A 13,871-nucleotide genomic window follows, 5' to 3' on the forward strand; every position below is an offset into this window, starting at 1 on the left:
TGTATTGCTTTCCATTATGTGACCAATAAAATGAAATAAATTAAATAAACATGATAGTAATATGAAAGTACAAACTTATCACGAAGCAAACTTATAATGAAATACCATGCCACGGAAGTGTTCCGTGTTTACCATAACATTTGTGTACAGAAGAAACTGACCTCTGACCTTTCTCTCGGCCTTGTTGAAACAAAATGCAGTTCCCTGGCTACAGCCAATGCAGCACACAATACTTCTGCGTATGATTCAATTGTCATCATAGCACGGTATTAGGTTCTAGTCCAGAGAATAAACTGGCAGTAACTTCTATGGTTCAAATGGCTCTGAGCACTATGCGACTTAACTTCTGAGGTCATCAGTCGGCTAGAACTTAGAACTAATTAAACCTAACTAATATAAGGACATCACACAGATCTATGCCAGAGGCAGGATTCGAACCTGCAACGGTAGCGGTCGCTTGGCTCCAGACCGTAGCGCCTAGAACCGCACGGCCACTCCGGCCAGCCAGAACAGTAACTTCTGCTAACGACTACATCAGTTATAGGATGTAGTGCAGAAACTTAGGATCTACTCTAGTGGAAATACGGAAATGTACTGTCTCTGATTGTGAGGGCTACATCAGTGACACTGATTTCCCCATTGTATTAGACACCAGGAAATGCACGTCCAGTCGTTTCTAGGGCAACAGTGGTGAAACTGGCTGGACAACTGGACTATAACCCAGGAACTGCACATACTGAGGTTGTCACAACTGCAGTAATGAGACATTCCTACTCATTAGGTTGATCGCCTGAACAAGTATGTTCTCAGCTCTTCAGAGCTGCCGTGATGAAACTGACCTTTCACCTGAGTTGAATATCAGGATACATATGACCTAAGAGAGATTGTTCAGTAATTTCGACATTAGGAAATGCACATTCTGTTGAGCGAGACGAAATACTCGCTCTAATGTCGGTAAGACTACAGTGGTAAAATTGACCTTTCATCTGTGTTGGTAACTACGAAATTCACACTCTGAGGTTGCTGCAGCTGCGGTGGTGAGACTGACCTGTCCACAGGGCTGGTATCGAGGAATTGCATGTTCTCTATTTTCAGGCTTGCGGCAAAGATACTGACCTTTCAACTACATCTACGTTTACATACATACGAAGCAAGCCACTGTACGGTGCGTCGCGAAGTGTACCCTGCCCCGCTACTAATGATTTCCTATCATGCGAATGAAAAACGGCTGTCTTTATGCCTCCATATGAGCCCTAATTTCTCCTATTTTAACGCGAAATATACATTTAACGATAGCAGAATCATTCTTTAGTCAGCTTTAGATGCCGATTCGCTGATTTTTCTCAATGGTGTTTCTCGAAAAAAAATTCGAATTCCCTCCAGGGATACCCATTGTTCTCGAAGCGTCTACGTAGCAATTTACACCTACGCAGATAATCGGCAAGTCACGGTACGGGGCGTGGCGGAGGGAACCCTGTACTACTAGTCGTTTCCTTTCCCGTTCTACTCTCAAAGAGAGCGAGAGAAAAACGAATATCTCTATGCCTCCGTATCAGTCGCAACTTCTCGTATCTTATCTTCGTGGTCCTATGGCGCAGTGTATGTGGGCGGCTGTAGAATCGCGTGGCAGTCAGCCTGAAATGCCGGTTCTTTAAATTATCTCAACAGTGTTTCTCGAAAAGAACATCGCCTTCCCTCCAGGGATACGCATTTGCGCACCCGAAGCATCCACGTAACACTTATTTTTTCGAACCTACCCGTAACAAACCTAGCAGCCCGCCTCTGAACTGCACAAGAATTGGTCGCACCAGCGTCCTATATGCTATCTCCTTTACAGGTGAACAACTCTTTGCTAAAATTATCCCAATAAACCGAAGTCGTCCATTCGCCTTCCCTATCACAGTTCTCGCATGTTTGTTTCATTCATATCGCTTTGCACCGTTACGTCCAGATATTTCAATGACTAGACTGCTCAAGTAGGACACTAGGAACACTGTATCCGAACATTACAGGTTCGTTCTTCTCACTCGTCCTCAAGCTTACATTTTTCCACATTTAGAGCTAACTGCCATTAATCACACGAACCAGAAATTTGTCAGTCTTCTACACATCCTAAATCGCTCCAGGAAAATGCCAGGATGGTTCCTTTGAAAGGGCACGGCCTCCTTCCTTCCCCACCCTGGCTTATTCCGATGAGACTGATGACCTCGCTGTCCGTTCTTCTCCCACAAACAATCCAATCCAATCTTGTACACATATCAAAAAATGTTTTGCATCACCTCGGTTCCGAGTGTTCCGGAACCTGTACATAAAATTGGAATAGAGATCAAAATTAAGACTATTTCCGCCCTTTTTATTTCTCATGAACACCACACACTGCATGTGTAAACAGCGATATTTTCAGAGGTGTTGGTCCAAATTGCTGGGCACACCAGTAACTCTAATACCCAATAGCACGTCCTCTTGCATTGATGCAGGGCTGTATTCGTCGTGGCATAGTATCCACAGATTCATCAAAACACTGCTGGTCCAGATTGTCCCACCCCTCAACGGCGATTGGACGTAGATCGCTCAGAGTGGTTGTAGGTTCACGTCGTCCATAAAAAGCCCTTTTCAATCCATCCCAGGTATCTTCGACAGGGTTCATGTCTGGAGAACATGCTGACCACTCTAGTCGAGCGATGTCGTTACCCTGAAGGATTCACAAGATGTGCACGATGGGGGCGCACATTGTCGTCCATGAAAATGAATGCCTCGCCAATATGCTGCCGACATGGTTGCTATATCAGTTGGAGGATGGCATTCACGTACCGTACAACTGTTCAAAATGGCTCTGAGCACTATGGGACTCAACTGCTGTGGTCATCAGTCCCCTAGCACTTAGAACTACTTAAACCTAACTAACCTAAGGACATCACACACATCCATGCCCGAGGCAGGATTCGAACCTGCGACCGTGGCAGTCGCACGGTTCCGGACTGCGCGCCTAGAACGGCGAGACCACCGCGGCCGGCCGTACAACTGTTACTGCGCCATCCGTGTTCACCAACGGCGTACGTCGGCCCTACATAATGCCACCCTAAAACAGCAAGACAGTGTGTCTAAGACGTTCACCCTGACCGGGTTGCTTCCAAACACGTCTCTGTAAATTGTCTGTTTGAATGCATACCCGACACTAATCGGTGAAGAGAACGTGATGCCAATCCTGAGCAGTCCATTCGGCATGTAGTTGGGCCTGTCTGTACCGCGCTGCATGGTGTCGTGGTTGCAGAGATGGACCACGCCATGGACGTCGGGAGTGAAGTTGCGCATCATGCAGCCTACTGCGCACAGTTTGAATCGTAACACGACGTCCTGTGGCTGCACGAAAAGCATTATTCAACATGGTGGCGTTGCTGACAGGGTTCCTCCTAACCATAATCCGTAGGTAGCGGTCACCCGGTGGAATAGCAGCTATTGCGCGGCCTGAGCGAGGCATGTCATCGACAGTTCTCGTCCTTCTTTATCTCCACCATGTCCGAACAACATCACTTTGCTTCACTTTGAGACGTCTGGGCATTTCCCTTGTTGGAACCCTTCCTGGCGCAAAGAAGGCGAGTTTAAAAATTATGAATGAACTTTGAGTTTTCTAGGGGGGTGTGTCAACCCTTATGGGATTACGACGGGCATGTTTAAAAATGTGTGACTTAATTTGCTCTACATTAAAACATATTCAAAGCCGATCAAAATCGAAGTTTATCACTTGGTTAGATTTATTTATTTCTACTACAGCAATACAACTGATTGCCTCAATGAGTTGATCATCAGGAAACATACGGACAGAGGTCATTAAGGCTATAGTTGTCAGAGTGACATGTCCACTGTGGTGGACGCCCGGAAATTCATGATCTGATGTTACCGTGGCTGTAGTGGTGAGACTGATACGCCAACTGGATTATACGAGGTTTGCCCGGAAAATACGTATAAAAGTTGCAGTTACCGCCAGGTAGGACTACTGCTGTAATCAATCCCATCAAACTCAGTTCGAGTCAGAGCACTCTGCGTGAAGGTGGGAGTGAGTGGCAGCTTCGACAGTTTCCCTTTTTCACCTGCCATCGGCATGGAGCTCTCTCTGATTGGGGAACAGCGCGTGAATAACAAGTTTCTTGCAAAGCTAGGCAAGAATGGTCGTGCGATTTTTGAGTGTTTGAAACAGGTTTACGGAGACAATTGTCTGAAGGAACCAACCGTAAACAAATGGTTAAAATGGTTCCGGGATGGTAGAGAAGAAGTGAAAGGTGACTCTCGCCCAGGACGCCCGTCGACATCCAGTTCCGATGGAAATGTTGAACGAATTCGGGCTTGCGTTCTTAAAGACCGTAGATTGACAGTCAGAATGATTGCTGACAAGCTGTCAGTCCCCAAAACAATCGTTCACGAAATCCTGACACAAAAACTTGAAATGAAGAAATTGTGTGCGAAAATCGTACCGAAGCTCTTGACGCCAGAACAGAAAGCAAAGAGGGTTGAGTGCTGTGAGGATTGGTTGGAAGCAGAGGAACGAGGGGACTTTCTCAACCGAGTCATCACTGGAGACGATTCCTGGTTTAACGAATTCGATGTGGAGCTCAAATCTCAAAGCAAGGAAAGAAAACTAGCAGGAGAACCGAGAACAAAGAAGTCGCCAAAATCAAGGTCCAGTGTGAGGTCAATGTTGATTGTTTTCATTGATTCTAGGGGCATTGTTCACAAGGAATTTGTCCCTCCGGGCCAGAGAGTGAACGGAAATTTTTACGTTAAAGTTCTGACAAGTCTCAGAGCTCGTATGGCCCGAGTTCGACCGGAGTTGGCAAAAGGGGGCAGGTGGATCCTTCATCACGACAATGCGCCCGCTCACACGTCGCTCGTTGTGCGCGAGTTTTTGGCCCGAAGCTCAATCACCGAGACAGACCACCCGCCTTCTTTACCCGATTTAGCCCCGTGTGACTCCTTCATGTTCCCGAAATGCAAAATGGTGCTTCGGGGGCGGCACTTGGGAGATGTGGAAGCCATCAAGGCGGAAACGACACAGCAAGTGAACAACATCACAACTGACGACTTTCAGCAATCCTGAATGAGATTTTCACTCTGCAGCGGAGTGTGCGCTGATATGAAACTTCCTGGCAGATTAAAACTGTGCGCCGGACCGAGACTCGAACTCGGGACCTTTGCTTTCACGGGCAAGACCTCTACCAACTGAGCTACTGAAGAACGACTCACGCCGCGTCCTCACAGCTTTACTTCTGCCAGTACCTCGTCTCCTACATTCCAAACTTTTCAGAAGCTCTCCTGCGAACCTTGCAGAACTAGCACTCCTGAAAAAAAGGATATTGCGGAGACATGGCTTAGCCACAGCCTGGGGGATGATTTCGGAATGAGATTTTCACTCTGCAGCGGAGTGTGCGCTGATATGAAACTTCCTGGCAGATTAAAACTGTGCGCCGGACCGAGAGTCGAACTCGGGACCTTTGCCTTTCACGGGCAAGAGCTCTACCAACTGAGCTACCCAAGAACGACTCACGCCCCGTCCTCACAGCTTTATTTCTGCCAGTACCTCGTCTCCTATATTCGACACTTTACAGAAGCTCTCCTGCGAACCTTGCAGAACCAGCACTCCTGAAAGAAAGGATATTGCGGAGACATGGCTTAGCCACAGCCTGGGGGATGATTTCAGAATGAGATTTTCGCTCTGCAGCGGAGTGTGCGCTGATATGAAACTTCCTGGCAGATTAAAACTGTGTGCCGGACCGAGATTCGAACTCGGAACCTTTGCCTTTCACGGGCTCTACCAACTGAGCTACTGAAGAACTACTCACGCCCCGTCCTCACAGCTTTATTTCTGCCAGTACCTCGTCTCCTACATTCGACACTTTACAGAAGCTCTCCTGCGAACCTTGCAGAACCAGCACTCCTGAAAGAAAGGATATTGCGGAGACATGGCTTAGCCACAGCCTGGGGGATGATTTCAGAATGAGATTTTCACTCTGCAGCGGAGTGTGCGCTGATATGAAACTTCCTGGCAGATTAAAACTGTGTGCCAGACCGAGACTCGAACCTTTGCCTTTCGCGGGCCAGTGCTCTACCAACTGAGCTACCCAAGCGCGACTGACGCCCCGTCCTCACAGATTTACTTCTGCCAGTACCTCGTCTCCTACCCTCCAAACTTTACAGATACTCTCCTGCCAGGAAGTTTCATATCAGCGCACACCCTGCTGCGGAGTGTAAATCTCATTCTGGGAACATCCCCCAGGCTGTGGCTAAGCCATGTCTCCGTATTTTCCGGACGAACCTCGTACACCAGAAAACGCACAGTCTGAGGTGACTAGGAGTTAAAGGATGAGGCTGACCTGGGCGCAATGTCGCTGCCCTGCTGCATGAAGGCGCCGAGCGCGAACCACAGGCTGTTGAGGATGCTGAACTCGTTGGTGAGCGCGCCGCTGCCGGGATCCTTGCCGCCCCCGCCGCCCGCCCCTCCGCCCCCGTCGACCCCGACGGCGCCGATGCCGACGACGCCGTCGGCCGGGCAGGGTCCGGGCCCGCTGACGAACGCGAGCCCGGGGGGTTCTTGGAAGGCGGGCTGCAGCAGGCGCCACTCGTAGGGCGAGAAGCGCGACACGATGAAGAGCACGATGCTGACGCCCACGTACGAGAAGATGACGCACACCCAGATCTCCTTGCTGAGCGGGTTCAGGAAGCTGAACACGCCCGGCTTCTGCTTCACCGGCTTCTTGATCATGATGCTGATGCCCAGCGACATGAACGGCTTGCTGAAGTCGATCACGCGCTCCCGCTCCGACGTGATCGTCATCGACGCGATCGCGATGTCCGCCTCCTGGTGGCAAATGGTTCAAATGGCTCTGACCACTATGGGACTTAACTTCTGAGGTCATCAGTCCCCTAGAACTTAGAACTGCTTAAACCTAACTAACCTAAGGACACCACACTCATCCATGCCCGAGGCAGGATTAGAACCTGCGACAGTAGCGGTCGCGCGGTTTCAGACAGTAGCGCCTAGAACCGCTCGGCCACCCCGGATGGCTCCTGGTGCCAGTGTAACGCTTTTTCCTCTGCACACGACATTGATTTTATGATTACTCGTTCTGCGATCATAACACACAATTACTTGTGTAGCATCACATGTTTGCAGATTTTGATATCAACCTTGAGGGTTGGAACTTTAATGGTGACAACTATTTATTTACAGCTCGTACAAAATAGATACGTGTTTCAAAGTCTTAATAACCTTCAAATTAGAGTCACCAGCATTGTGCATAACCCGTCGCCAGCGATGTGGAAGTCGTAGGATACCCTTCGCAGTGCCACTTGTGTTGTCGGTTCGAGCGGCTTGGCCTATTGCCCGACGAATGTGTAGCACTTATGAAGCGAATGCTGTGAAGTGTTTCCTTTAGTTTAGAAATAGAGTTGAACTCACGAGGGCTTAAGTCAGGGGAGAGCAGTAGATGGTATGCACATACAACCACTGCCACCGTCATACCTTAGCAAAAGATCTTGCTGAAAACCCAAGGAAATTCTGGTCTTACGTGAAATCGGTAAGCGGGTCGAAGGCCCATTCTGGCCTGGCAACGGAAGGCAGAAAAAAGAAAGCTAAAATCTTAAATTTAGCATTTAAGAAATGCCGCCGTCGTTTGAGTCTCGTACAGATTCCCGCATGGAGGACATAGACATCCATGGGGCTGTGAAGTAGCTGAATGGGTTGAAAATAAATAAATCGCCAGATCCTGATGAGATTCCAGTTCGGTTTTACAGAGAGTACTGCATTGGCTCCTTACCCAGCTTGTATTTATCGCGAATCTCTTGCCCAACGTAAAGTTCCGAGCGACTGGAAAAAGGCGCAGGTGACGCCTGTATATAAGAAGGGTAGAAGAACGGATCCTCAAAATTGCAGAGCAATATCCTTAACATCGGTTTGTTGGAGGCTTCTCGAACATATTCTCAGTTCGAATATAATGAATTTCCTTGCGACAGAGAAGTTGCTGTCCATGCATCAGCACGGCTTTAGAAAGCATCGCTCCTGCGAAACGCAACTCGCCCTTTTTTCACATGATATCTTGCGAACCGTGGATGAAGGGTATCAGACGGATGCCATATTCCTTGACTTCCGGAAAGCGTTTGACTCGTTGCCCCACTGCAGACTCCTAACTAAGGTACAAGCATATTGGGACTGGTTCCCAAATATGTGAGTGACTCGAAGACGTCTTAAGTAACAGAACCCAGTACGTTATCCTCGATGGTGAGTGTTCATCGGAGGTGAGGGTATCATCTGGAGTGCCACAGGCAAGTGTGGTAGGTCCGCTGTTGTTCTCTATCTACATAAATGATCTTTTGGGTAGGGTGGATAGCAATCTGCGGCTGCTTGCTGATGATGCTGTGGTGCACGGGAAAGTGTCGGCGTTGAGTGACTGTAGGAGGATACGACTCTGACAGGATTTGTGATTGGTGTAAAGAATGGCAGCTAACTCTAAATATAGATAAATGTAAATTAATGCAGATCAGTAGTAATAAGAATCCCGTAATGTTTGAATACTCCATTAGTAGTGTGGCGTTTGACACAGTCACGTCGATTAAATATTTGGGAGTAACATTGCAGGGCGATATGAAATGGGACAAGCATGTAATGGCAGTTGTGGGGAAGGCGGATAGTCGTCTTCGGTGCATTGGTAGAACTTTGGGATGATGTGGTTCATTTGTAAAGGAGACCGCTTATAAAACACCAATACGAGCTATTCTTCAGTACTGCTCGAGCGTTTGGGATCCCTATCAGGTCGGATTGAGGGAGGACATAGAAGATATTCAGAGGCGGGCTGCTAGGTTTGTTACTGATACGTTTGATCATCATGCGAGTGTTACGGAAATCCTTCAGGAACTCGGGTGGGAGTATCTGGAGGAAAGGAGGCATTCCTTTCGTGAATCGCTACTTAGAAAAATTAGAGAACCAGCATTTGAGGCTGACTGCAGTACAATTTTACTGCCGCCAACTTATATTTCGCGTAAAGACCACAAATATAAGATAAGAGGGATTATTCCTCGTACAGAGGCATATAGGCAGTCATTTCTCCCTCGTTCTGTTTGGGAGTGGAACAGAGAGAGAAGATGCTACTTGTGGTATGAGGTATCCTGCGCCACGCACCGTATGGTGGATTGCGGAGTATGTATGTATATGTAGATGTAGATGTATAGCACTTATCAGCCCCTTCAGTCAAACAAATCAGTATCAGGTTGCACTATACGTGCTTGAGCGATGTCCTGCAAAATGATGGTCAGGCCCTGCAGAAAGTGTCATCACTTCTGTCTCAATGCTGTTTACTTTTGGAACACAACCTGCGACCAGCTTAGAGACAGAAATGATGACACTTTCTGCAGGACCTGACCATCATTTTGCAGGAGAATGCTCAAGCACGTATAGTGCAACCTGATACTGATTTGTTTGACTGAAGGGGCTGCTAAGTGCTATGCCACCTACTGCACTATCCTCACTTACGCCCAAGTGAGATCAAATCGATTTATAAACTGAAGGGAACACTTCACGGCATTCGCTTCAGAAGTGCTACAAATTCGTCGGCCAATAGACCGCGTCGCTCGAATTGTCAACACGTCTGGCACTGCTAAGGGTATCCTACGGCTACCACATCGCTTGCAGCGGGTTACACACAATGCTGGTGACTCTACTTTGAAGGTCAGTAAAACCTTTAAACACGTATCTATTTTGTACGAGCTGTAAATAAATAGCTGCCACTATTAAAGTTCCAACCCTCTTAAAACTACGGCTACATCTGCATGTACATGATTACTCTGCAATTTAAGAGGGTGGCTTGATACGTCTGGTAAATTTCCGTGAAAGAGTGAAACATTTTTGTTGCGATTTCATGGTTGATAAGCTTCATTATTCCACGAACTGTATAAAGAATTTAAACATTGTACAGCTTACAGTTCACTGCTGACAGCCGTCTGAATTGGTCAATGTGTCGACTGCGTACGAAAATGGAAAAAACGTGAGTTCCGTGTTACTAAGAAACCTTTTATTTGAAGGGTTGGACTGCCACACAAATCAACACAGAGCTGAATGGAATGGCTCGTTGCCTTTCACCTGAGGTCATCACAAAGGAAACCATTGTCAAAATCCATGATATAATAATGCAAGAACGCCGAATAAAAATTCGGAATTGTTGAGACTGTAGGTATTCTACTGAGAGAATGTTTAATATCTTTCACGGAGAATTGAGTATGAACAAGCTGTATGCGAGGTGGCTACCACGAATGCTCACAGTCGACCAAACGCGCATCTGTCCCGTTTCAATAGAAAGTCTAACGGTGTTCAGTCGCAATCCGCAAGACCTTTTGCACTGATTTGTGACTGCTGACGAAACGTGAATCCGTCATTACACACCAGAGTGAAAACAGCAATAAAAACAACGGGCACAGGTTGGAGAAAGTTCACCAAAAAGGCAGAGACCATTCAATGAGATGGTAACATGATAGTCGCGGCTCTTTGGCACTCCCAAGGAACAATCCTCGTAGATTACTTGGATAAAGTCAGAACCGTAACTGGACCGAATTGAGCTTCATTGCTGGATCATCTGGCATTTCCGTTGTCTGGAAAATGACTAAGGTTGGCACAAAAAATTTGTGATCTTGTAACAGGATAATGCACCATCCCAATCAGCAGGAATAAGAATGGTGAAAGTGCATGAATTTGGATTTGAAATGCTACCTCGTAGACTTTGTTCACCAGGCGATTTCTTCCTGTTCCCTAACTTGGAATTCTGCCTTGCTGCGATGAAATTTTTATTGAATGAGGAAGTAATAAATGAAGTCAACGAGCATTTTGCAGAGACCGGTAGAAGATATTTTTCTGATGGGATGAAAAAGGTAGAAGTTGTTGGACCAAGTATATATCCCTCAATATATCGAGAACTCACGAGAGTTGTTAATGGAACATTTCATCTTGCTTTTTTACCAGACTTACCAAACCCTCTCTAACAGTTAAAAAGCACGTAGAAGAAATTAATACCTCAATCATTCCAGGCGAACTCTGATTTCCCTTATTTAATCATGATGATTATTTATTCCTTTGTAAGTGGGAGTCAACGAAATATTCGGAGGAGAGTGTTGGTGACAAAACTTTCGTTTAATTAAAAAAGCCTTTGGTTAATCATTGCCACCCCTATTAAGAAAGTGCACTCTCTCCCATATTTCGCATAATACAGAACGAGCTGCCCTTCTTCACCGCAGAAGAGGAAGGACAAGCAATCTGTTTAGTAGCTTTCTTGTAACTTCTAAATATTCTGCCAATAAACACAGTATTTCATTCGCCTTCCCCATAACATCTTTCTGTTTGTTTGCATGACACATTTAATCTTTTATGGGATGTAGTATATGATATCATTATTGTCACAGCACCAAAATGCATTAGCTAATAATCGACATGCGATTCATAGATAAAACAGGCAACATTTGAAGCAGCATTTTTTTTTTTTTTATTCTGTAATGTATAACGATTAAAATGAAATTATTGATTAAGTACAGCTTCTGGAGAACTGCATTCCTTAAAGTACTTTACGGCGGCAGAGCACGTTCTCTCGTCAGTTATGCTATGCGGGAGGAGTTGAAATTGCCTGAAAAAACTGTTGTCCAGAGAGAGACATCAGCTTATTATTGCTTAGAATATGTAAGGTTGTTACTTTCTCCAGATGTTCAGTAGTACGACCCAAGACATGAGCAGAAAACTTTATTCTTAAGATGTTAAATGACAGAAAGTACCATAGCTTACAGAACATTTTGTGTCTTGTGCTGTGATCAACATCCAAATTAATTATTGATTTAAACTATTGTGATTTGCATCCTCACTTCGACTACTGTGTTGCGTTATTTTAGCATTGGTCGTTGTCAACAGGTGTACATTCATTAACCGTCTGAAGCGTCCTTCTACACCAATGTGTACCTTCTTAAGGCAATTCCATATTTTTAAAAAACGCAGTTGATAGCCGTTTGACCTATGGCACCGCCATCTAGCGGGACAACCACAGCGCCATCTGGTTTCATTTCACGCTAGACAAATTTCGTTCCTTGTAGTTTTTTCGTTTGACGCTTGTTTCGTGAGATATTTGGCCCGGTCACGATCACCCTATATATATATAGGGTATTTCAAAAATGACCGGTATATTTAAAACGGCAATAAAAACTAAACGAGCAGCGATAGAAATACACCGTTTGTTGCAATATGCTTGGGACAAAAGTACATTTTCAGGCGGACAAACTTTCGAAATTACAGTAGTTACAATTTTCAACAACAGATGGCGCTGCAAGTGATGTGAAAGATATAGAAGGCAACGCTGTCTGTGGGTGCGCCATTCTGTACGTCGTCTTTCTGCTGTAAGCGAGTGCTGTTCACAACGTGCAAGTGTGCTGTGGACAACATGGTTTATTACTTAGAACAGAGGATTTTTCTGGTGTTGGAATTCCACCGCCTAGAACGCAATGTAGTTGCAACAAGACGAAGTTTTCAACGGAGGTTTAATGTAACCAAAGGACCGAAAAGCGATACAATAAAGGATATGTTTGAAAAATTTCAACGGACTGGGAACGTGACGGATGAACGTGTTGGAAAGGTAGGGTGACTGCGTACGGCAACCACAGAGGGCAACGCGCAGCTAGTGCAGCAGGTGATCCAACAGCGGCCTCGGGTTTCCGTTCGCCGTGTTGCAAATGCGGTCCAAATGACGCCAACGTCCACGTATCGTCTCATGCGCCAGAGTTTATACCTCTATCCATACAAAATTCAAACGCGGCAACTACTCAGCGCCGAAACCATTGCTGCACGAGAGACATTCGCTAGCGATATAGTGCACAGGATTGATGACGGCGATATGCATGTGGGCAGCATTTGGTTTACTGACGAAGCTTATTTTTACCTGGATGGCTTCGTCAATAAACAGAACTGGTGCATATGGGGAACCGAAAAGCCCCATGTTGCAGTCCCATCGTCCCTGCATCCTCAAAAAGTACTGGTCTGGGCCGCCATTTCTTCCAAAGGAATCATTGGCCGATTTTTCAGATCCGAAACGATTACTGCATCACGCTATTTGGACATTCTTCGTGAATTTGTGGCGGTACAAACTGCCTTAGACGACACTGCGAACACCTCGTCGTTTATGCAAGATGGTGCCCGGCCACATCGCACGGCCGACGTCTTTAATTTCCTGAATGAATATTTCGATGATCGTGTGATTGCTTTGGGCTATCCGAAACATACAGGAGGCGGCGTGGATTGGCCTCCCTATTCGCCAGACATGAACCCTTGTGAATTCTTCCTGTGGGGACACTTGAAAGACCAGGTGTACCGCCAGAATCCAGAAACAATTGAACAGCTGAAGCAGTACATCTCATCTGCATGTGAAGCCATTCCGCCAGACACGTTGTCAAGGGTTTCGGGTAATTTCATTCAGAGACTACGCCATATTATTACTATGCATGGTGGATATGTGGAAAATATCGTACTATAGAGTTTCCCAGACCGCAGCGCCATCTGTTGTTGACAATTGTACCTACTGTAATTTCGAAAGTTTGTCTGCCTGAAAATGTACTGTTGACCCAAGCATATTGCAACAAACGGTGTATTTCTATCGCTGCTCGTTTAGTTTGTATTGCCGTTTCAAATATACCGGTGATTTCTGAAACACCCTATATATATATATATATATATATATATATATATATATATATATATATATATATATATATGTGTGTGTGTGTGTGTGTGTGTGTGTGTGTGTGTGTGTTTGTGTGTGTGTTTTCGTGTGTCAATCACTATTTTGTGAACAGAAGCGTTAGAGGAA

At 45.9% G+C, this 13,871-nt stretch overlaps 1 protein-coding gene across 1 annotated transcript in view; it reads right to left on the reverse strand.

Annotated features, from left to right (window-relative positions):
- Positions 1 to 13,871, reverse strand: part of LOC126266667 (glutamate receptor 1-like) — a 438,813-nt gene that overhangs the window by 30,558 nt on the left and 394,384 nt on the right. The window contains exon 13 of the mRNA XM_049971086.1: positions 6,366 to 6,850. Coding sequence (XP_049827043.1) covers positions 6,366 to 6,850 — 485 coding nt within the window. The remainder of the gene's footprint in view (positions 1 to 6,365; positions 6,851 to 13,871) is intronic.

The sequence above is a fragment of the Schistocerca gregaria genome, chromosome 4, assembly GCF_023897955.1.
Source record: "Schistocerca gregaria isolate iqSchGreg1 chromosome 4, iqSchGreg1.2, whole genome shotgun sequence".
NCBI lineage: Eukaryota > Metazoa > Arthropoda > Insecta > Orthoptera > Acrididae > Schistocerca > Schistocerca gregaria.